This window comes from Pinus tabuliformis, chromosome J, assembly GCF_031772625.1.
Source record: "Pinus tabuliformis cultivar Carrire ecotype Pingquan chromosome J, CPIR1, whole genome shotgun sequence".
Taxonomy (NCBI): Eukaryota; Viridiplantae; Streptophyta; class Pinopsida; order Pinales; family Pinaceae; genus Pinus; species Pinus tabuliformis.
Window position 1 is genome coordinate 1524772857 of NC_142295.1, and position 23296 is coordinate 1524796152.

At 37.5% G+C, this 23296-nt stretch overlaps 1 protein-coding gene, 1 long non-coding RNA gene and 1 pseudogene across 3 annotated transcripts; 1 reads left to right on the top strand and 2 right to left on the bottom strand.

The window, feature by feature from the left end:
• The first annotated feature begins 384 nt into the window (after positions 1-384).
• LOC149233302 (cytosolic sulfotransferase 12-like) lies at positions 385-1979 on the top strand. Its single transcript, XM_089376710.1, has one exon. It carries the CDS (start codon positions 503-505, stop codon positions 1640-1642), a length of 1140 nt encoding a protein of 379 aa, XP_089232836.1. The 5' UTR covers positions 385-502; the 3' UTR covers positions 1643-1979.
• A 4728-nt stretch (positions 1980-6707) lies between these two features.
• On the bottom strand, positions 6708-13046 carry LOC149233303 (putative pectinesterase/pectinesterase inhibitor 51 pseudogene; annotated as a pseudogene).
• A 1741-nt stretch (positions 13047-14787) lies between these two features.
• Positions 14788-19007, bottom strand: LOC149233304 (uncharacterized). Of its 2 annotated transcripts, XR_016247609.1 has the most exons (5): positions 18231-19007; positions 17984-18027; positions 17838-17896; positions 15763-15901; positions 14788-15316 (listed from the first exon to the last, which is right to left on the bottom strand). It is a non-coding gene; the product is annotated as an uncharacterized LOC149233304 (long non-coding RNA). The 2 variants fall into 2 exon arrangements; XR_016247608.1 differs by lacking the exon at positions 18231-19007 and having other exon boundaries at positions 17838-18144.
• Between the last annotated feature and the right edge of the window lie 4289 nt (positions 19008-23296).

The following is a 23296-nucleotide window of genomic DNA, read 5'->3' on the forward strand; positions in this document are numbered from 1 at the left end:
TATCCACCGATCCGACGAGACCAGTGTGAATGCGAGGTTGCTGTTGATAGTCAGTAAGTAGTTATGATAAAAGTGGCCTCTCCGAGGTTGCTGTTGATAGTCAGTAAGTAGTTATGATAAAAGTGGAGAGGAATGCGAGGTTGCTGTTGATAGTCAGTAAGTAGTTATGATAAAAGATTGAGATGGGCTACACCCTACCGTGTTTCAAAAGACAAAGATTGAGATGGGCTATACCCTACCGTGTTTCAAAAGACAAAGATTGAGATGGGCTATACCCTACCGTGTTTCAAAAGAAACAGATTCCGTACGTGCCGCCAAATGCTCCTCTCAGGTTTTCAAGGAGGCTAGTTATGCAAGTTCTCCCAATTTCCGGAATTCTTAGACTTATATATAGCAGACACTCCCACACTCCCAATCTATCGTCATTTCGTTAGAAGATCTTTGTGTTTCCCTGCATTTCTACTTGTACCCTTATTCATTCATTCAAGAAAAGAAAAGGGCAATGGCTGTAGTTGCTTCCAATTCTCTACAACTGCAGCGTGAAGAGGAGGCAGAGGCGATGATAGCAGATCAACAGCAAGAAGCTGGGGCGGAGATAATGGCATCAGAAGAAGAAGAGTCAATTATGGAACCAGAAAACTCGTCATTGTCTCATCCCAATATTGTGTCCAGCTGCGGGATGAGGTTCCAAAAGTACCAGAGTGTTTGGATTGACGCCAACTTAGTCCCCGCAGTGAATTTCATCCAAAACGAATTTCAACCACGCCCTGACGACATTTTCTTCGCTTCCCTTCCAAAGACTGGAACCACATGGGGTAAGGCGTTGCTGTATACCATCTTGGAATTTGCTTCAACGGGCAATAACCATCCAGCAGGCCCGAATGGTATTTCTGCTGCGGATGAGAAAAGATTTGCTGTGGATGAGAAAAATCCACATGCTTTGGTCCCAACCATGGAAACTTATCTCTTCAATTCAACTGACAGCGAACGCTATGATATTTCCTGCTTCTCTGATTTTCCGTCTCCGCGTGTGCTCCACACACATTTGCCAATCCATACGCTGCCTCTTCTTGTGAGATCTTCTCCGAATTGCAACAAGATAGTTTACATTGCCCGCAACCCCAGAGATTCCTTCGTTTCCCTTTGGCAATTCTACGCCAGACTTCGTGGAGCGGGGTCTCATTATTTGGACGGAGATCTCGGCAAGGAAACGGTGTTTGATGCATTTTGCTCTGGCTTCTACTATGGCGGACCCTTTGCCGAGAACGTTCTGAGTTACTGGCATGAAAGCAGGCGCAATCCGAATCAGGTGATGTTTGTGACGTACGAGGACCTGCAGGCCGATTGCGTGGGATGGGTTAAAAGAATGGCTCTTTTCTTGGGCTGCTCTTCTCCTCTTCTGGAAGACAACGCCCAGATAATTGCAGAAAAGTGCAGTTTCGATACCCTCTGCAATCTGCAGGTGAACAGAAAAGGAAAAGTGGGGACGCTTAAATACGGAATGAAAAACGCCTTCTTCTTCCGCGAGGGCAAAGTGGGCGAGTGGAAGAAGCATTTCACGCCACAGATGGAGGAGCGTATTTATTTAGAGATCGAGCAGAAATTGAGCGATCAAGGCCTTCGTTTCACTAATAGCTTGTAGAAAACCATTTCGTTTGTGTTGAATTTATATTAGCTAGATAGCTATCAGGTCCTCGGATTCTGAAATCTTCCTGAACTCTACAATTAAGATAAAGAAGTCAGATCCATTTCCATCTCCTTAATACTTTTATTGACTATCAGTTGCAGTGAAATTCCTTAGTGCAATGAGTACATTGCCTTATGCATAGTTGATGTTGTTTGTTATTCTCGTGAAAGTTATAGTCAGTTGCAGTGAAATTTCTTAGTGCAAGAGTACATTGCTGTGACCATAACTGATGTTGTTTGTGATTTTCATGTTTGAAATTAAAGATTAAAAGAGGTCAGATTGTTTGTTATTGCATCCTTTTGCAGATATTGTTGTTATTTGTGAATCTTTCTGCTGCAATAGAAAACGTTAACCATGATAATGCTTTTCCTTTTATTTTTCATGTATTATGGCAATGGAGTTAGTTGAGCTCTTCTGATCAGAGGATGCGAGTAAGATAGGTGAACTGGGAATGCTGTGTGCATGCATAAGAGAAGGTGGGCAGCTGGTTGGGACAAGTTTGGCACTGGATTCCAAAGCAAACTGTTTCGATATTGCTGATAACAAATCAAATTCCTAAAATGGCGAGACATTACAAGAATAAAAAAAGAAAAATTGTGGCTTTGTATTCGAAACAAACTGTTTCGGTATCACTGATAACAAATCAAATTCCTAAAATGTGGAGACATTAAAAGAATAAAAAAAAAAAAAACTGTCTTGGTATGACTGGTCACAAAACAAATGATTAGTAAACCAACACAGTAATGATAAAAATTCAAATAATCCATTAAGACGAACACTTTCTTACATTTACCTTCAGAGAGGTTCATACCAATAGCGCCATGCTTAGCTATCATTTAAGAGAGATCCAGACCAATAGCTATTTGCTTTAGAAGTAACAAATATGCTTGAAAATAATGCTTTTTATCGTAATTATTGCGGTCAATAATTATCTAACAAATTTATTGATTGCTTTGCATAAATTTTAACTTCAGTTATTATGATATATTGTTTTTAAAAATGATTATAGGTTAAATAGAGCATGGTTTTTAAAAGGTTATAGTTAATGTTAAAAGTATATAATTGTAGTTTTGTAATTTTAGTGATTTTGAAGTTGCGTTTTTTATTTTGTTTAGAAGTGTTCTTCATTTAAAATTATTTTTGGTTATTTATAAAAAATAATATTTTTTTTAACTTTATCAATATGTGAGGTATTTGGTAAAAGTAAAAATTAACTTCCTTATTAGTGGGTCATTTGATGAGACTCTATTTTTCCTGAACAATAGTATGAGTCATATTTATTTTTCTTAAATAACAATATGAGTCAACTAATATTTGTGATTTGTAGGTAGTAAATAGGAGTGTTTATTTAGTTAATAGGTGTATTTATTTTGGAATAGGACTTTTATAATTTTAATTTATTTAACTATAATTATTAAGTGGATGCTAGGGATTTAACCTCTGTGAAATATCCATGAAATATTTTTAATAGTAGTCGGTAATGAACATAGAGTGTTGAGATTTATATCAAAAGTGTGTATGCCATTTTTATCTTTAATTTAAATATAAAAAATATCTTATACATAAGTGTCATTGAACTCTTCTCACCTTGTTGGTTTATTATATTTTTCTTGTTGAGTTTTCTTTCAAATGTATATGTGTTTTGTTTTTATAAGCTATCTTTGCATTGGGATAGAAAATATTTACATTAGTTTAGCAAACTTACCACCTTTGGCCACCCAACTTGGAAACCAAACCAGAGGCACTAAAGCAGAGAGTTAAGAACTTGAAAAATTAGAAGAGAGTCCTTGAAAAAAATAGACCAAAACCCTTTGTTACTCGAATCAGGGGAGACTAGAAACACGAGACAAAAATAACAACCTTGTCGAGCTACAAAGTCCATGATAACAAGAAAGTTAAATTGAGCGTGGAAGTAAAGGAAAACATAGCTATAGCCCAACTCCATTTATTTCATTTCTTGCCACCCACATCAAGGTACTAATATCTTGAGTTGTCTTACCTAGCATTCATGTTTTAGTGGGGAAGGGTGGAAGGAAGATCAAGGATAAACGTTGAAAATAGAGAGTGTAGCACAACCTTTGTTGGCTAATGGATTTGTGAATTGATTAAACGATATGCATATATGTGAGGGATGACAATAGAGTTTTGAGGAAGGAGTTATTTGATGAGATTCAGGAAGCTTTCAAGTCTCCATATTTTGGTGATTTTGAGAGAGGAGGATCCATAGAGGAGCTTAGTAACGAGAGAAGTAACAAGATAAGAGTCGCCTTCGAGGAAAAGGCAAGAGAAATTGAAGGTGGAGGTAATCCTCGACCCTAGTTCAATAACTTTGAGTTATGCTTCATTATTATTATTATGGCCAATTTAACCAAAATATAGATGAATATTTCTACTAGTTTTTAGAAAAATATTCCCCATAACGTGAAAGGCCAATGTTTCTCTTGGAGGTTCCATTGATGTTTTGTTTGATAAATTTAAGAGGGAAAGACTAGTGTGAGGGGGGGAGGGAGTCAATGAGGTAGGGGGAGATGGGAGTTGGGCAAGGGAAGAGGGAAGATTAAGAGAAGTAAAAATAAGTGCCTCAGAGTCTTAGACACCAACTGGAGATAAGGATGGTTTCTATGAGATTACAAAGAAATTTATTCTAAAGAGAGAGGATGGAGTCCATAGAGTTACAAAAGATACGTTCATTGTGTTATTTCCAAAGAATCGATAGGAAAAATCCAGGTGCAAGAATCCAATCTCTATTGAAAATGGGATTGTAGAATGAAGAAAGAGGTCAATTATTGATCAATTCTATGAGAATTGTCTCCAATCGGATAGGTTGTCTAAAGAGATTAAAGAAATGGTTCCCAATATCCTGAGCTAGAGGAGAAGAGTGGAAAAGATGTTCATGGTTTTCTTCACTAGCTTGACATAATAAATAGAGTGAGAGACCATCATAACCCATGGAGAGAAGTTTCTCCCATGTTAACATTTTTCTATGGAGGGCAAGCCTCAGAAAATAAGTTAACTTGGGCCAAAGATTTTTCCAGTAAATTATAGACTATATCTACTAAATCAACATGTGAGTGTTATTGGCCACAACAAGGGGAGCTTATTTAATGGTGAAAGAAACCTGTGGTCGACATCCCTAATGAAGTTTGTTTAGATATTAAGAAAAGTGGATTTTTTGTTGTCAAAAAGTATTCTTGAACTGCTCAAGGGCTTGGGCTAATAAGGGGATGTATTGGGAGGAGGGAGATTTCCATTGTGATAATTGGACTATGGGGAGATGTTTTTCTAGTAACCAGACACAAGACATGAGATTCCATAACATAGTGTATATCTTGAAGATGCTCTTAGGAAGAATGTTTGGAAAATGGATGCCAAGAATCATCCCAAAAGTGAGTAATTATTTCATCCTTGACTTCCTAGAAGCAATGCTATTGTATAAAAAGTTCTCCATTCTAAGCCAAATTCTGGATAGATGATCCTCTTGGAAATATAGTTTTACAAATGCACTATTAATTAGGAATGTGGTTGTTTCATTTATTGGACCATATTTTCTTCCAAAAGTCTTGACCTTCTTGTAGCCAACACCTCCAAAGGTTGGATCCTAGGATAGTGTTCAGAGTTTCTAGACCATGGAAGCCAAATACCCCTGATTTTTCGGAGACACATACTTTCTCCCAAGTAACTGGTTCCCATTTTCTTTTCTCTTTTTTCACTTCTCCCCATAAGAATGTTCAATCAAGGATTCTGATTAGACTAACGATGATTTTGGTAGCTATAAGGGAGGAGAGAAGATACATGGGTAATAAATTTAGGACAAATTTAAGGAGGATAGTTGTGTAAAATATGTTAATTGAGTAGAAGTTCCATATATACAATTGGTTGGTAAACTTTGAATGAGGTCAGACCAAAATTTGATACACATGGAATTGGGATCTAAATGGGTGCCTAGATAGGTAGTGGACAAGGTGCTTTCCTTGAAGCAAAATATATTACTGAGATGACAATTAATAGCAAGGGGAGTATTCAAGAAGAAGATCTCAGAATATTGTGAATTTATGTGCATGCATAAGTTAGCTAAGAAATCATCCAAGAAATTTCAAAAGACCAATGCTTCTCAGATAGCTGGAATACCCATGAGCATTGTATCATCCAAAAATTTTTGGTGCGAAGCTTTCTCATTAGAGTTGGAGAAGTGTAGACCATTGCTAACACAAGTATTAACAACTTGTTTTGGGGGCCATCACAACCCTTCATCCCTAAGGTTGAAGATAAAGGGGGAAATATGACTTCCTTGATACAACCCTCAATACAATGAATAACATTTTATAAAAAAAAAAAAAAAACTCTATTTTACCTCATATAAAATTAAATTAAATAAAAAAAATAATTAAATTTGTATATAAAAAAGATGAACCTTAAAAAATTGCAAACCAATCAAAATATTTTTTAAATTAAAAAATGTTGCATAAATTAAATTAAATAAAAAATAAATAATTAAATTTATATATAAAAGAGATGAACTTTAAAAAATTAGAAACCAATCAAAATCTATTTAGAGAAAGATGATACAAATTCTGCACAATATTACTAATAATGTCAACATTTAAAATCCCAAAAAAAATATTCTCCATGAAGAAAATAATAAACATTACTAAATATTGAATTTATTAATATATAAATTCATTATCATTTATTAATTTTATATATTAATATTTTTTAAAATTTATTAATATATAAATTCATTATCATTTATTTATTTTATATATTGATTTTTTTATATAAAAAATTAAGCATTACCAAATTTGATCTCTATTATTATTTGACCAATCAGATTTATGATGGATAGTAACTGATATTTTAGCATAGGATTATGTTTGTTGATTAATTTGTTGCGACAACTTGTCTGTATTGAATTGTAAAATATGTTGGTACTGAAATATAAATCACCTTATATAACATAAAATAAATTCCACCCTATCTGTGAGTATAGTTATTACGAGGAGTCATGTTATTCTTCCTTTCATTAAGGGGGCAACGAAAGCTTTGAATGTGAAACAAAGAGCATTCCAATAATCAGCTGTCCACCGGTTGCTGTTGATAGTCAGTAAGTAGTTATCATAAACATAGACCGCCGAACTAAGGGAGTGTGGATTGTGACAAAATAAGCAGCTGCTGCATACCATTTCCAACGTTCTCTTGGTGTGATGGGAAGAAAGCCACCAATAAAATATCAACGGCCACGTGATTGGTTTCCGTTAAAAAGTGAAGGTAGCAGCTCATGTTTGGTTAAAAAGAGAAGACAAAGACCCATCCCAGTGACTGGATGAGATGGTTGATGGGTTCCTCTCCACTGTTCGGTAATGCTGTCAGTAGGAAGCTTAAAACTTGAAGGTAAGTAGTTGGTTTTCTTATCTTTAAAGATAAAGACAAAGCGACATCCCACGCTCTGTTGTTGTCCCCTTTACTGTGAATTTTTAAAGGGTTCTCAATACCACATACTGATGTATTTATTATTTTGTTGGGGTTTATTACGTGTGTTTTTATAATTCAAATACATGTCTATGCATGTGAGGGTTTAATTTAGGATGGGTATATTTATACTATTATATTTTTTATATTGTTTTTTGATTTCATTAAAAAGAAATTAATTATAATAAAGAAAATAGAAAATGAATAATATAACACTTATTAATTAAATTATATAATTTTTCTATTTATTTTATTCTATTCTATTATATAATTTTTCTATTTATTTTATTCTGTTTTATTAAGATTAAGTAATGATTAAATTTAAATATTCAATTTTCATATATAACTAGCATTTGCACCACATGTTGCAAAAGAAACGCCGTAAGGCAATGATATGAAAAACAATAGCATAGAAGAGAGAAGTCAAAAGTTTATGCAAATGACATAAGAAACAACAGCATAGAAGAAAGAAGTCAAAATTTTATGCAATTTTGTTTCTTTACCAGTGTTTATTTTTTATCATCAACAAATGGCCAATTCGAGGCAATGCTAATCTACATTTTTGACAAAGAAAAATCAATAAAAGTCAAAAACAATTATGGTTCTAGAATTGAATCTCAACACAGAGGTGTGCCTTACTGTCTAGCATGTATGAGTGGATATCACAATGAGACTTTTCAGAACATTATATACCTTAGTGTCAGACAAGGGATGAACAAAGAGGAATCCCAGATAAAATGGAGACTTCTGGCTTATTTTAAGTTTGATACATTATAAGTGCTACATGCTTTTTCCAACCCTAGCGTTGCTTCTGATCCTAAAAGAATTCCACAATGTTCTGATTTTTATTGAGAGCTGAGAAAGTGTTAAAACATGTGTACAAACTCATAACGTTAAAGAGGAGTATACTATAAATATAAGATTTATCCCACGTGTCTATCTGGTCCTGTCAGCAAATCTAAAATAATTGATCTTACCATTGGTTTAGGAGCCTATAATACAATTGGATGGATATAAACTCAATTACATCTTAGAAATCATGGGAAGACAATCATATGGATGGAAATGATAAACATACATAAAGTTGAAAAAAGTGAATGCATCATTGCTTGTGTGCAGCATAAGGACACCCACAGGGAGATATATTTTGAATAACATCACTCCTTGGAAAAATCAAAGAGAGTGTATGCAAATTGTCACACAGAATAAGCCATGACGTTGTCGCGAATAACATGCTGTTAAAAATTAAGTACCTTATTCTTCAAATGATCAAAGTATTATCCAAACTTATATTGTTCTAGAATCTATTAGTTCCAACGATGTTTAAATTATTCTTCATTGTGGTTGTCTTTTTATTTCTGGTGTTAATAATAGTTTGTATCTTATACCAGGAAGGTCAGACTTTTATAACTTTCTAGGTCCGGTTTTTATTTCAAGCCTTTTAAAAGTCTTTTGGTTAGTTTAAAAAGTATGTTGTAATGTTGTCGTAGAGTCCTCTATAACCAGAAAGCTGACCGATAGACTGGTTTTTGCTTCTGTTCACCAAATCGCTCTGCACTTACAGTCAGCCTGTATAAGAAGTTGCATGTTTTTTTTTTATATTAAGAACATATTGAGAACTTGAATGATATCTACTTAAAACTTGAGAGTCAATATTATGTTGGTGGTTCAATAAATCCCTATAATTTTCATTCAACCAATTTTCGTGATTTAAAAAAAAACAACAACAAATACAGACACCCAAACCTTTAGAGTTCATAACATTTTTCCAAAAGTTTTATCCCATGCTTCAAACATAACTGCGGGAGGATTCGCCCAATCACAAAACAGTGCTGCGTTGAAACTTTCCCAGTAACAAAACAACTTTCCTCTGCACCAGGTACAAAATTATTCTGCCATTTTGGTCATCAATGTCGATCAAAATAGTGCATCAAAAATTGCAGAAAAGTACAAATAACATTTTCCTCCAATGAAAAGCAAGTGGCTCCTTCATAGCAGATTGAAATTGCAATACTCCAAAGACAGATGAAACAGTGATAGAAGGAAACAATGTGGCTCATGGATTTTTGGGTTGCAACTGTCTGAGAATTTTTAGTCCCATTGCTTCCCGTTGAATTCTTCACCATCATCAGGGAACAACAACAATGTAGAAGAAAATCAAGCATTAGAAGATTGCATAGTAACCAACCTTTGTTTTTGAATTTATTGATTGTATCTGGCAGCCATTCGTCTCCCTGTATAAAGTTTCCAACAGTATACATTCCTACATTTCTCTCAGGTATCGGATTAGACCATGGCGTTCTTCCAGAAACCTTAGCCCCCGGCCCATAATTCTGGTATTCCCCATAGTAAAGCATGTTAAGAGCAAAGTCCTCTATCCACGGCATCCATCCCTCAGGGCTAATGGCCTCTCCCAAATATGAATTTATGCAGATTGCTCTGGAGTACATCTTCCATGGCCGACCCAAATAGCCTTTGTAAATTTTTGGGTTGGCATAGTAAGCCCTCATATATTCTTCAGTTCCATTGATAGTGCAGTTATGGAAAACAAATCCTGTGGGCTCGGCTGGATCTGTTCGACCCTGTGCAGTGACAGGATCTGATGATCCTTTGTCTGAGTTTATTTGACGAGGACGCAGCAGAATGAGACAGTTTTCAAAGATGGCTGCCGAGTCTCCAAATATGAAGTCAACAGTGCCTTCTATTCTGCAGTTTCTATAGAACTGACGAAGAATATGAGTGTACAATGTATCCTGGTGGCCAAGAAAGACACAGTTGTAGAAGGCAGAGTGATCACTATCTACTCTTAGGGCTACCGCTTGTTGACTACCTGGCCCTGCTGCATTTTCGAATGTTATATACCGTGCTAAGAAGCCATCAGCATTTACAGCTGCAATTGTGAAAACAAATAAATTAGCAATCTTCAACATCTAAAACAAGATTTAGTGGGATCGAGGAATATGGATTGATTGAATTTTCCTTTGATAAGAGTTCAAAACCAAAGAACGATGGTAATTGTAAGTATTAAATTCCGTCTTTGTTTAGAAATAGCATACACATATTTATCTAGTTATCAGAATAAACAAAGGATCCGATTTTAGCATATGCCCATTGAAATTTCTCAAACTTACAAACCCCAATGCATGTTGAAAGACATTACACCTATCATATGAAAGGGTTCCAAATATCTTATTCTTAAAATGTAAAACGATAATTAATTTTTTTGCTACTTTAATAGGATGAAAGAAGTGCAGAATCTGCAAAAATAAATGTTATTGCTCTCTTCTTTGCAGAAACCTACAATATGAAGAAAAGCATTATTGCTTCCCTTGCAAATGACGGATTGCATTCCAAGCACTGCTGGATTTTGATTTTTTCCTTCTCCTCTCATTTGTATTTTGTTGATGCTTTCTAGATCAGCATTCCTTTGCAAGGGAATTAATCTGGGTTGAACTCAAGTAGAAAATTTCTCTCTCATTAATTGGATGGTCATTTTCACAATTGATTGTCTCCAAAGAAGTCTTGTCAGCCAAATCTCTACCTTTCCTCAGGCTTTTAAGTTTAACCAGCATGCAGGCCCTCAGTGTTGTGGTTTGGCATTTTTATCCAGTAGTTCTTAGCAACATGGCAGAAAGGTCACACTTTATGTCCATGCAGAAGGAATTGGAAGCAATGGTAGTGGATTCCTTGGCCACAGAATCGAACAAGCGTTTAAAGCCCTTTGGGTTCTGCAAGAAGACCCATAAAAATCTGCAATTGTATCAAAGAGAATTGCTTCCTAGATCATACTTGTACAATAAGTGATCATAGTAGAAGGTCATTTGATTGTGAAACCGTTGTGGGATTCAATCCAAGTGACCTGAATTTACTGTAGATAGACGTCCTCTTTGATATCCATGTTTATCTCCATTCAGGGGCTAGGATGTCACTAGGGCATCTAGAGAATAGCTAAAAGGAGGGAGGCACTCTTTGAAGAACTGAAGACGCCTTTAAAAAAACAGCACATTCGCTAGACAAAGGGGCCTGTGGAGGCAATCTAAAAAAGGCAAAGGGCCAGATAGGAGTTTCCCGTGAAGAAAGAAGACAAGTCCAAAAATGCTCTCAAGGAAAAAGGGATGAATGCCAAACTGTTTGTACAATGGGTTATGGAACTGTTTGTTTATGCTAAATCATACACTGTAGCATGAGGAATTGGACTGTCTCAGCCTGCGCGCAGTCAGGTGGTAACGAGGTAGGCCCCAAGATTTCAACACCATATAGTACTATAGGTCTGTTAATTGTGTCAAAAAATGCATCTCAGAAGAGATGTTCTGAAAATGCATATGGAAGTATTGTCGGTCAAGCATGGAGAGAGACCTATAACCCTTTCTAAGTTTGGGTTGAAAGACATGCCTTAAGCTAAACCTAAGGGCTATGGATCAGATCCCATAGATGTATAAGCAATGGTAATCTCCACCTCGCTTCCTTTGAAGAAGAAGTGGAAGTTTGTTAGGGTGCTCTTGGATATTTAAATCACAACCTCAGTTTCACTAAGGTTCACCACCATCATTATATGACCATCACATTGGTAGGGGCATCAAGCTATCTCTGAATGTCCCTAGGGGAGGAGGCTAAAAGGATCAGATCCTCTGCAAATAAGAATAAGGTAAACAAAACATGGTGTAAAACGTAAACATCTCCCTTGTGGAAGTACTCACTCGGTTATGCTCTAACCCATTAATGTATATCCCATGGAATTTCATGAAAGCAACTATGAGACACTCAAAGATGCCAATTTCACGTAGTCTCCAGAACGATAATTCCCTTGGAACAAAGTCCAAAAGCCTTCTGAAAATCCACAAAGCAACAGGACTTTAGATGAGGGACGTCAGCTTCCTTGATAATAGCACACAGGCTAAAAATGTGGTCACTAGTTTCATAATCTCTTCTAAGACTTGGTTGCCCCATAGCTTTGAATTTGTTCCTCTCTATATGTTGAGAAAGCCACACATTCACGCCCATAACATAGAGTTCGACAAAGGCACGCCCAATCATAATATTCCTGTAATTATTTCTATCAGAAATATCCTTCAATTGGAAGATGGGGTGGATGATATTTTGAGACCATGAAGAGGGAAAGCCAATGCAAATTCAACTTGCAGACCTTACTCATCTACTTCTTTGCTAGTGCTCAAGATCCTAACATCTCTTTTAATGTCTCTTGGGGTGAATTAGTGACAAAAGGTGAGAGAGGAGAGAATATGGACTAAGGTTGACCCGAAAAATCACAGAGGGATGTGGTCCGCAAGAACCATGTGTAATGATCAAAACATGTTGGAAGATCAGATTTTCCAATTTCAATTCAAGGCATCTCAAATCTGCCAGGAACCACACCATGATCAAACACAATAACAAAACCAAACTCAGGTAAAGAAATAAATTTCAACTTAATATAAAGAGGAAGAGGAACAATGATGAGCATTACCAACAGTTGCAGAGCCATATGTACTTGGAACACCAGGCAGGGATGGCACACGCATAGACCCCGTGATCACAGTCTTCCCCATGCCATCACCCACAAACATAAGATTAGTTTTACTGGGAGGAACCCTAACAATCTCCTTATACACCCCAGCCTTTATATGTATCATGAATCTCCGCTCAGATTTATCCGGTGCACTGTTCACCGCCTGTTGAATACTCATAGAGGATTCATCCTTGGACACAGTCACATCGGGAACCAATTTATCAACCTCTAATACATCCCAAATTTGATTATAATGATGGTAATAATCTGCAGTACTAGAGGAATTGGATGATCTCTCTGTTTTTGGAGGCCTCCATAGGACCATATTCTGTCCGTATGTATCCAGAGCATCTACCATGCTAAGGGCATTGCTGGTCAAGCTCATGACTGTAAGAACAGGTTACGTTACACAGCGGTTAAGTTTTTGAGATTTTTTTTGGCATCTCTTTTCCTAAAAAGATAACTAGGTATATGAAGATTTGATTTTTTTGTTCCTCAAGAGGCATCTATAAACTAAACTAGACTATATGTTAAACTAAACTAGACTATATGTTAAACTAGACTAGAGGTATTTGAATTGAATTTTTAAAACAAAATTTTGAATCTATAAATAGGAAAGGTTATTTCTTTCACGTTTAAAATAGTAGCACATGATATTAGTCGAATGAAAATACGAAGTTTTCATGCTTTCTTCATACATCAGTATAATTTGTATAAATTCATGATTACGTTTCTGTGTTACATGAAAGCTCAATCTATTTTGAATTTGGAATCATGAGACAAGCCGACGCTTCGCTAATACCGACTTCAATGGACATGCACAAACTGTGAAAGATGAAGAAAGCTATAACTTCCCAAGTGGGTGTTCTCGTCTTTGTGATGCAGCAGAAAAGGAGTTTATGGATCAATCCAGAAACCAAAAAAACTCAACAACACTGCAACTGCTCGTGCCCAAATAAAAGGCTTCTCTACAACTTTTGTTTGCCCTTTTCCTCCATTTCTCTTCTCTAATTGCAGGGTTGTCACCGAACTGAACAGGGTACTCAATTTACATCGTGTTAAGAGGAGCCATTCTTTATTTATTTGTGGGATTGAACATATGACCTTCCCGCGATAAATGCCTTTGACCAATCAACGTCTGTGAATGAAACATGATAAGGGTTTCTGGTTCAATGGGCTGCCTGCCAGTAATAAGCGTAATAAGCTCCAGTAGAACCACACCAGGTGTTGAATCTAAGCATTCTCTCCACTAAATCAACCGCATCGTCTTCGGCCCCAAGTAAGTGCCATCAAAGGAGTTTGAGGGGGATCGTTGTCGAAATGCGTTCTGAAATAATGGCAGTTACTCTCAAGCTCAATAAACTCCAGCGTATCCTAGGAATTACCGTCAGAATCTTCTGTAGCTGCTTCAACTGAGTCCCGGGGTGATCAGCAGACAACACAGTAGCAAGAATTATACACACAAACCTTTCAACAGTAGACCTGTAACCCATTTTTCCTGCAATAAATAATAGACCTGTAACCCATTTCTCCTGCAATTGATCAATAAATGGCTACAAAAATCTCAAAATTTGAGACAACTTCCAAAAATTAGCATCATTAAGTTCGTTATTTTCATTATGAAAACTATCATAACTTTTTGAATTCAAACTGTGATTCCATGTTGTTGCTATGGAGCTTAGCTAGGACTCCCACGAGAGGAGCATTGATATACATCGTGGGCTCGTACATAATTTACGTAGTCACATACAATAATACTCACCAAACGACCCATATAGAAATATTGTATTTCTTTGTAAACATATCAATAGCATTATCGTTGGATTTCCTTACTGGAGATGCTAAATGCTGATAATGCACTTCAAGATTTTTGGAAAAAATCTCTGGTTTATCTTTGTAAACACATTAAAATCACTATTGTTGAATTTCTTTATTTGGAATCTCAATTTGCTGAAATTTATTTATTGGAGATGTGGATATAACCAATCTCAAAGCTTTTGTAACAATCTCCCACTCATCACTCACTGCGATATATATTCACAGTTTTCAGAACTTGCACACTAAAAAAACACTCTCAATTAACCCAACTGAACAAAGAAATTCTCCAGTATTGAGAGAATATCCTCTGTTGTAGCTGCCCAGAATTATGAAAGTATGTATGTAGAATGATTATGGCAAGAGAAAGTGCTCTACAATCTGTGTGGTAGAGATTTGCAGATCCTTGCAGAGGCAAAATCTATGGTAAGTTATTCAAAGAAAAACTGGCATGGCTTTTGGCATTAAAGAATAATACTTACTTGGACTGGTGAGTACCACAAGTCCAGTTGTCGAAGTAGCAATTCCAGTAATTACGTCTATAGTGTTGGAACTACAAATTCATTGCAACAACTGCATGTGATACTGGAGTATTGGGGTAATAGAATGGATTTCCATTCTGCAGCGCTGAGCAGTCTACTCCAAACTGGGAACATGCATAGTTGATATTCACCATCAAGTCACTCTCATAAGCTAAAGGTTTAGCTATACACCATAGCCTTTGCCCTCCCGCAACCACAACAACAATTCATAGAGTTTTACTCTTCAAAAAACCTTACACAGACAGACTGCCATGATAAGGATTTGAACCTGTGATTTGAATATCCTAGCATGCCTTGCTCCTGCAGGAAAAAGTGCATAGTAATACAATTGAGTTAATGGTCGGAAAGCCTTGCAGGAACATACCCACCCTATCCTCTGGCTTTCAACCTAGTGACATAGCCCAGGACTAAAGAACACTTAAAAATCTGCTTACACCCCAGGGGCAGAGCACCCTGATTCTTGAGGGATACATCAAAAGCAAGCAATTAAGAACAGAAGAATACAAGCCCACTTAACTGCAGCAAACAAGGGGAAGGATGTGAAAAGCCAGAACAGAAAGACGGCTTGCAGAGTAAGCTTGTAAGAAATGCGTGCCATTGTAGAAATACAAGCAACTTTTGACTGGGCTACTCTCTGATATTTGATGGCCGAAGTAGAAGGATTTACCGGATCTAGTCAGGAAACAACATTTCTAAAACATTTAGGAATAAATGGTAATACCAAAATGAGAAAATATTGTTATTACATTTTGGATTTGTCCATCTGTGAGAGCAGAATCTCCTCTCCACCTTATCCTCTTGCTACTGCTGGACAGTACGTTGAGCCTCCAGAAACCGAATAGATTTATGCAAAGCAACTTTGTAGTCAAACTCACCCAACACAAACTGATGATCAACAAACAGCATAGTAGCAAGAATTATACACACAAACCTTTTAACAGTAGGCCTATAACCCATTTCTGCTGCAATTGATGAATAAATGGTTACAAAAATCTCAAAATTTGAGACAATTACTACTATTCAAAGTCACTTAATATTATTATTGCTATATAAATATCTAAACTCATTTTATAATACTTTAAAGATAACAATCTTCAGATATTATAATCCCTAAATCCTTTCTTCCCATTCTTAATTCAATTAATGATGACTTTTGCAGTTGGCAATTAATTTTTTTTAATTTCCCAATACAATTAATGATATGACGAATTGAAACTGAAAAAATTCTCAATAAAAGCAATGACGAGTGGACAGTAGTCCCAAATCATCAAACGCATCTTCAAAATCCCAATATTCATATACACCTACATGCCACTCATGAGCACAAAGAAAATTACAGCAATCTCATAAATCATAATTCTGGCAATGAAAGAAGCTCTTTGCCTTCGATGATAAGGATGTTGGTTGTTTGGGGTTCTTTGGATGAGTGGGAGAGTTGAGTTTAAAATATCTTATTCAGAGAAATGTAATTGCAATGTGTTCGGTAGTGGCTCAAATCATTTTACTGGTTAAATCATATACATATTACAATGGCAGGACAAGGGTAATTATTATTCAATCCCAAAATCCTTTCTTCTCATTCTTAATTCAATTAATGATGAATTAAGTTTTGCAATTGGGAATTAATTTTTTTTAATTTCTCAATACAACCAATGATGTGATGAATTGAAACTGAAAAAATTCTCAATAAAAACAATGACGAGTGTACAGTATTGCCAAATCATCAAATGCATCTTCAAAATCCCAATCAATAATCATATACAACTACATGCATATCGATATCCGAAAATATGATGAAATCAAAACACAAGACTTTTGAAAAGAAAAAGAAAAAAAACTAAAAAATTCCAAAAATACTTAGACGGTGTAGTCATTTGATTCCACCCCTTCCATAATTATCGCTTATCTAGGATTGCTCTGTAATCCTTTCCCCCCAGTTCACAATGATCCGTGAAGGTCTTGGTTAGGTTTGGCCTACCTTAATCTATTTTGCTGGAGAAAATCTATCTACAAATATCAAGAAATACCTATATCTATCCCATCCATATAAAAGAAATATCTATCCCATCCATCCATCCATATACAATTAAGATACACTACCATCAGCCCGAAGGGAGGGATCTCCTCATTTCCGCAATGCAATCCCGGTTTTCCATCCTCGTCAAGCAAGGACAGCTTCACCGCCAAGGACAGTCTCGAATAAGAAAATTAACCTAAAAATTTGTCCAGGAAAAGATCCAAATTCTTCAATTCAGGCCTGCATGCATATCGATATCCAAAAATATGATGAAATCGAAACACAAGACTTTTGAAAAGAAAAAGAAAAAAACCTAAAAAATTCCAGAAATACATCGTCTAACAACTGCAACATCTCCTTCAGGCTGCGCCTATATCTATCCCATCCATATAAAAGAAATATCTATCCCATCCATCCATCCATATACAATTAAGATAGACTACCATCAACCAGAAGGGAGGGATCTCCTCATTTCCGCAATGCAATCCCGGTTTTCCATCGTCGCCAAGCAAGGACAGCTTCACCGCCAAGGACAGTCTCGAATAATAAAATTAACCTGAAAATTCGCCCAGGAAAAGATCCAAATTCTTCAATTCAGGCCTGCATGCATATCGATATCCAAAAATATGATGAAATCGAAACACAAGACCTTTGAAAAAGAAAAAGAAAAAACCTAAAAAATTCCAGAAATACTTTGTCTAACAACTGCACCATCTCCTTCAGGCTGCGAATTGGAAACTAACAAAAGAAACGACGAAACGACAGGCAAACGATTAAAAAAATGGGATCTTTTTGAAGTGAGACCTGTGGTCAGGGAAACTCTTTTTTTGCTTCGAAGGTGTATGTGACAGAAGTTTCCTTACCTGCCAAGACCAACCGATAAACACCAGGCCCTAAATATTAACAAATCCAGAAAACTAAAGGAACAAAAACCCTGTAATAAAATTAACCTGAAAATTCGCCCAGGAAAAGATCCAAATTCTTCAATTCAGGCCTGCATGCATATCGATATCCAAAAATATGATGAAATCGAAACACAAGACCTTTGAAAAGAAAAAGAAAAAACCTAAAAAATTCCAGAAATACTTTGTCTAACAACTGCACCATCTCCTTCAGGCTGCGAATTGGAAACTAACAAAAGAAACGATGAAACGACAGGCAAACGATTAAAAAAATGGGATCTTTTTGAAGTGAGACCTGTGGTCAGGGAAACTCTTTTTTTTGCTTCGAAGGTGTATGTGACAGAAGTTTCCTTACCTGCCAAGACCAACCGATAAACACCAGGCCCTAAATATTAACAAATCCAGAAAACTAAAGGAACAAAAACCCTGTAATATGTATGATGAATACCTAGAGGATCAACCTTGAAGGTGTAAGCATCAGAAGTTTCTAGTGGCATTGAATGTTGGTTATTAATGTTGACTCCTTCCTTGCACGATGCCGCATGTCCCCTGAAATGGAAAATTCTCAGATTCCAAAGGATCACGAAAATCCATTGAGAAGGGATCAAGAACACTGGATCTTCTGCGGACGAAATGACTGAAAGAATGTCGATCTTGAATGTGAGACCTCCTTCACAGACCTGGAGAGATGAATTTGCTGAAGTTTTTGGACGGACAGGAGAGCATTTATACAAATACCAGGAAATGGGTAGAATCTTCAAGAAAGGAAGCGGAGAAACTTAACAGGAGTTTTCTTCTGCAAAATCGACGGATTTCAAGGGGCAGGCCTGCCTCCCCTGATTCAACCACTCTGTCAAAGCGTTATCTGTCCTGGGGATCTCCATCTCTGTCCCTTCCCCAGCTCAGCAGCAATGCTTGTCTCCCCCGATGCAGCTAACGAATCTTCCAGTGGAGTTACGCAGAGGAAAAATACGAAGACCGCCAAGAACAGCGAGCCTGAAACCAAATCCAGAGCGAGGGCAAGTGTTGATCTGCGAGGGCAAGCGTTTGATCTGAGGTACAAACCCTGCTGCCCGGATGAAACTATTAGATGAAACGCGCAAACCGTTTATCTGTCCTGGGGATCTCCATCTCTGTCGCTTCCCCAGCTCAGCAGCAATGCTTGTCTCCCCCGATGCAGCTAACGAATCTTCCAGTGGAGTTACGCAGAGGAAAAATACGAAGACCGCCAAGAACAGCAAGCCTGAGGTACAAACCCTGCTGCCCGGATGAAACTATTAGATGAAACGCCCAAACCGTTTGGGCAACCCCGATCAACGGCTGAAATTGTTGCAATCGTCTAACATATAATCCTGTGGCTTACAAGTTGACAGGTAGGCAGATAGGGGAGTTGATCTCAGAGGGAAACGCCTTACGGCGTAAAAATCTAAAATAACGATTTTCTAAAAAAATAAATATACTTAAAACATCTTTATATAAATATTGATATGTAAGTTAAAATATTTATTTATATATGAGATAAAATGTCACACTCTATCACAGGGGTAAAGTTTTTATTTTTTTATTTTTTTTACTTACCAACTTATAATAAACTTGCACATAACCTTGTATGGAGATTCCTCGTACCAATAACAAATACATATATAGTTCGACACGCACATCATATGCAGCACAACTAAATCCCACTTGACATATTGTAATGGTTACATTTTTGTAATACATGCATGCATGGGTTAATGGTCTTCCCATACCCGTTTATTTAATATGTTTATATATGTTATCTTTGGTATGTGGCAATTATGGTTTTGGTTCCACGGCAAGTCCCGGGTACAGTGGATTGTTCGCCTTCTTAATTAAAACCTTTATGGCATTTACTATGTATTGTACTGGCTTGCCTCCCCGAGATGCTGATGTGGTGAAGTCCTGCCGCTTACGGCTTCCGCTTATTGTATGCCGTCCACCTGGCTCGATCAGTGGTCAGCCTTCAAACGACCATGTGCAGTGGCGTGTCTCAGGCTCCAAGTGTTATGAGGACAGGTCCTCGATCTTACCATTTCGCGCCCATAATCTTTCCCAATTCCTCCTTGTCGATCGAACGGTTGAAAGATGGTCAGTCAGATCGAAGGTTGCAAATTACGCCACGAAGCAGGGTTTCACAGTGAAATACTTAAGTGTTGTTTCCTCTCGGCTTATTCTTGTTTTCACTTCAGAGCGACTATGTGCAGCCGAGGACTTTGGTGGCTCTCTGCCATATCGGGGTTTCATTCTCAAACCCAGAGCACGGTGTCATGCCGCGGCTTCTCCTTTTGACACAGGTATGGACGTGCTCGTTCTTTGCTTAACTTCTGGAGTTTTCCTCATGATGCCGGATTTAACCTTTCCCGCTGTTAGATTGTTTGTCATTGTTCACAGTGATTCCAAAGGGGCTCTAAGTTTAATTGTTTCAATGTATTCAGGAGGTGCTTCGGTGACCGGTCGGCGTTGGGAAGGAGTCTGGCTTTTCCCTTCCTCATCCGTTCCACTACGGGTAAGAGCTGGTTTCTTTCCGAAGGTCTTGCTTTCGTATTCTTTTCTCAGAGTATTATCTGAACCTCTGTTCCACTGAACAGGGTGGCCGTGGTTTTTTCTATTGTAATCAATTTCCCCGCCATGCATCCGGGGTTCCTTTACTGGGAAGCTATATGACTCATTTTCTAGTTTGTATGGTCATTTATATCTGGTTGTTTTTCTTTTATTTACCAACCTCAGGCGGAACTCTGCCTAGGCACGGTACGCCGGCTTGAGTTGTATGTAAATGTACTGTTCTGTTTCAGGGTTTTGCCCGACTCATGGACGTTACTTCATAACAAATACTGTTACAGTTTATAATGTTAATCCTTTGTTATTCAGTTACAAGTTTGTCGTGCGAGTTCTGGTATTTTGAAATGGCTATATTATGTTCTCAGTATGGATTGGTTGTTTCCACAACTGTTACTTTGAACTCGTTTGATATACGAGTCGCTGTATGATTTCTTTTCAATGTATGTGTTATCCTGTAGTGGCTATATCTTGGTTCTTAGTTCGGCAAAGGTGCCCTGCCAGTTAAGCACACGCTTACGCCGCAGCGGTGGCACCTTAGAACCAACATTCATTGCATATAACTATACGCATGCATAATGTATTGACCTTTTCATTTGTTACTTGAACAGGAATATCTTCGCCTGTAGATTATGTCTATAATATGCATGTACATAATTTCAGTTTGTCGTTTTACTTATGTAATAGCAGAGATATTGTTCTTTTTCACATCAGAGTTTGTATTTAGGCTGCCGACGAATGTTCGGCTCACTCTTGCCTTGATAATGGTTCGATCTCGCCACTGTTTGTTGCTATTTTGAGTTGTTATAAGAATGTAGCTGTTCTGTTTTATGGTTCATTTTATTTCTTTAAACATTACTCGCTCCAGGGTACAGGTTTGGGTTAAATAGTTCCTATCTTTTTTAATATTTGGTTTACTGTCTGTATTACAAGTTCTCGGTTCAATATATTTTCAATGTTTACATTCTTAAATGGAAATGCAGTTACCGACTCTGCCGAGTGCATAGAGGGTTTTCTTTTCTAGGGAATAAACAGTTTATTTCCCTCTAATTTATTTGGTTCACCACAGAAAGGCAAAGTCATTTCTCAGTTAATAGTCTGACCGCAGATAGATAAGGTCATTGCACAGTTAATAGGCTTACCACAGAAAGACAAAATCATTGCGCAGTTACTAGGCTTACCACAGAAAGATAAAGTCATTTCTCAGTTTATAAGTTTAGTAAGCCATACCTGCTTAGCCGCAAACCTGTATGTAATGCTTGTCTACCACCCGTCCGTAGGAAGATCCTCCTCGATCTTCCACCCCCAAGCACATCTGCAGATCTCGTCTGCAATCTCACTGGCTATGCGAGTTCTCGCTATCTGATCCTAACCAGACATAGCGGATTCAGGAATTCTCTTCCTCATAAACATGCCATCTGGTCCCAACCAGACATAACACTTTTCTTTCTTCCTTCTGCCATCTGATCCTAACCAGACTTGGCATTTTCCCCTTTTTCCTCTTGGGGACTCAACTGCCTCCTCAAGGCAGTTAGGGTTTCTTTTATTTAACCACCTTCACAGTGGTTAGCCACAGTTAATCATATACTCACATTGAATAATGATAACACAATTAATTATCATAATGGTTAACAATACTTAACAATAGAGTTTATATATTTCATCAAATAGAGTTTATCTCACAGTAAAATTTACTAATTTACCAACATTACTCCTCACGAAGGGCATCACATCTCCCCCTCCTGAAGTTCTACATCGTCCCGATGTTGCTGTTCAACCAAAAATAGTCTGGGATAAGTTTCCCTCATACTCTGTTCATCCTCCCAGGTGGCCTCGTCAGGCCCAAAGTGCTACCATTGCACTTTAACCTGGTGGATGATCCTTTTCCGCAGCTCGACTCTTCTCCGATCTAATATGTTCACTGGCTCGACCATGAACTCTCCTTCCGGTTCCACCTGAAACACACAGTATTCAGTCAGCTGCTTACTAGCATTCTATTTTAGTTTTACGTTTATTAATAGCCCTTTTCATACCTGAATATCCTGCCAACTTATTATGTGCCTAGGGTCATAGACATATTTCTTTAAAACTGATACATGGAAAACATTATGAACTCGAATATGGCTGGGTAGGGCTAGCTGATAAGCTACTGGCCCCACTCGCGCCAAAATCTGGAAAGGCCCACAGAAACGAGGTGCCAGTTTGGTGGAAGCATTCCATTGAAGAGTACTTTTCCTAGCTCGGATTCTGACGTACACATGTTCACCAACCTGATATTCTTTAAATGTCCTCTTCCGATCTGCAAAGTTTTTCTGTCTGTCCTGAGCTATCTTTAAATTAGCCCGGACCTTTTTGACCATGACCTCCATCTCCTCCAACATCTCGGGACCCAACAAGAGTTTGTCCTCCGGTCCACCTCAACTGGATGTTGTACGGCATTTCCGGCAGTAAAGCACTTCGAATGGACTCATCTTCAAAGACGCATGGTAACCATTGTTATAAGCAAATTCCACCAGATGCAAATACTCCTCCCATCGAGTAGGTTGTTGCATCACGTACGACCTCAACATGTCTTCCACCACCTGATTCACCCGCTCAGTCTACCCGTCGTTTTGCGGATGATAAGCGGTGCTGAAGTTCAATTGAGTTCCCAGCCCTTCAAACAAGGTCCTCCAAAAGACTAATGTGAATTTCACATCACGATCGGATATTATTGTTTTTGGCAGCCCATGGAGTTTGAATATATTCTGCATAAAAATATTTGCGACTTGAGCTGCACGGTAG

Bases quoted from the DNA above. Each gene is read 5' to 3' on its own strand.
- LOC149233302 (XM_089376710.1), top strand. From the start codon at position 503: ATGGCTGTAGTTGCTTCCAATTCTCTACAACTGCAGCGTGAAGAGGAG.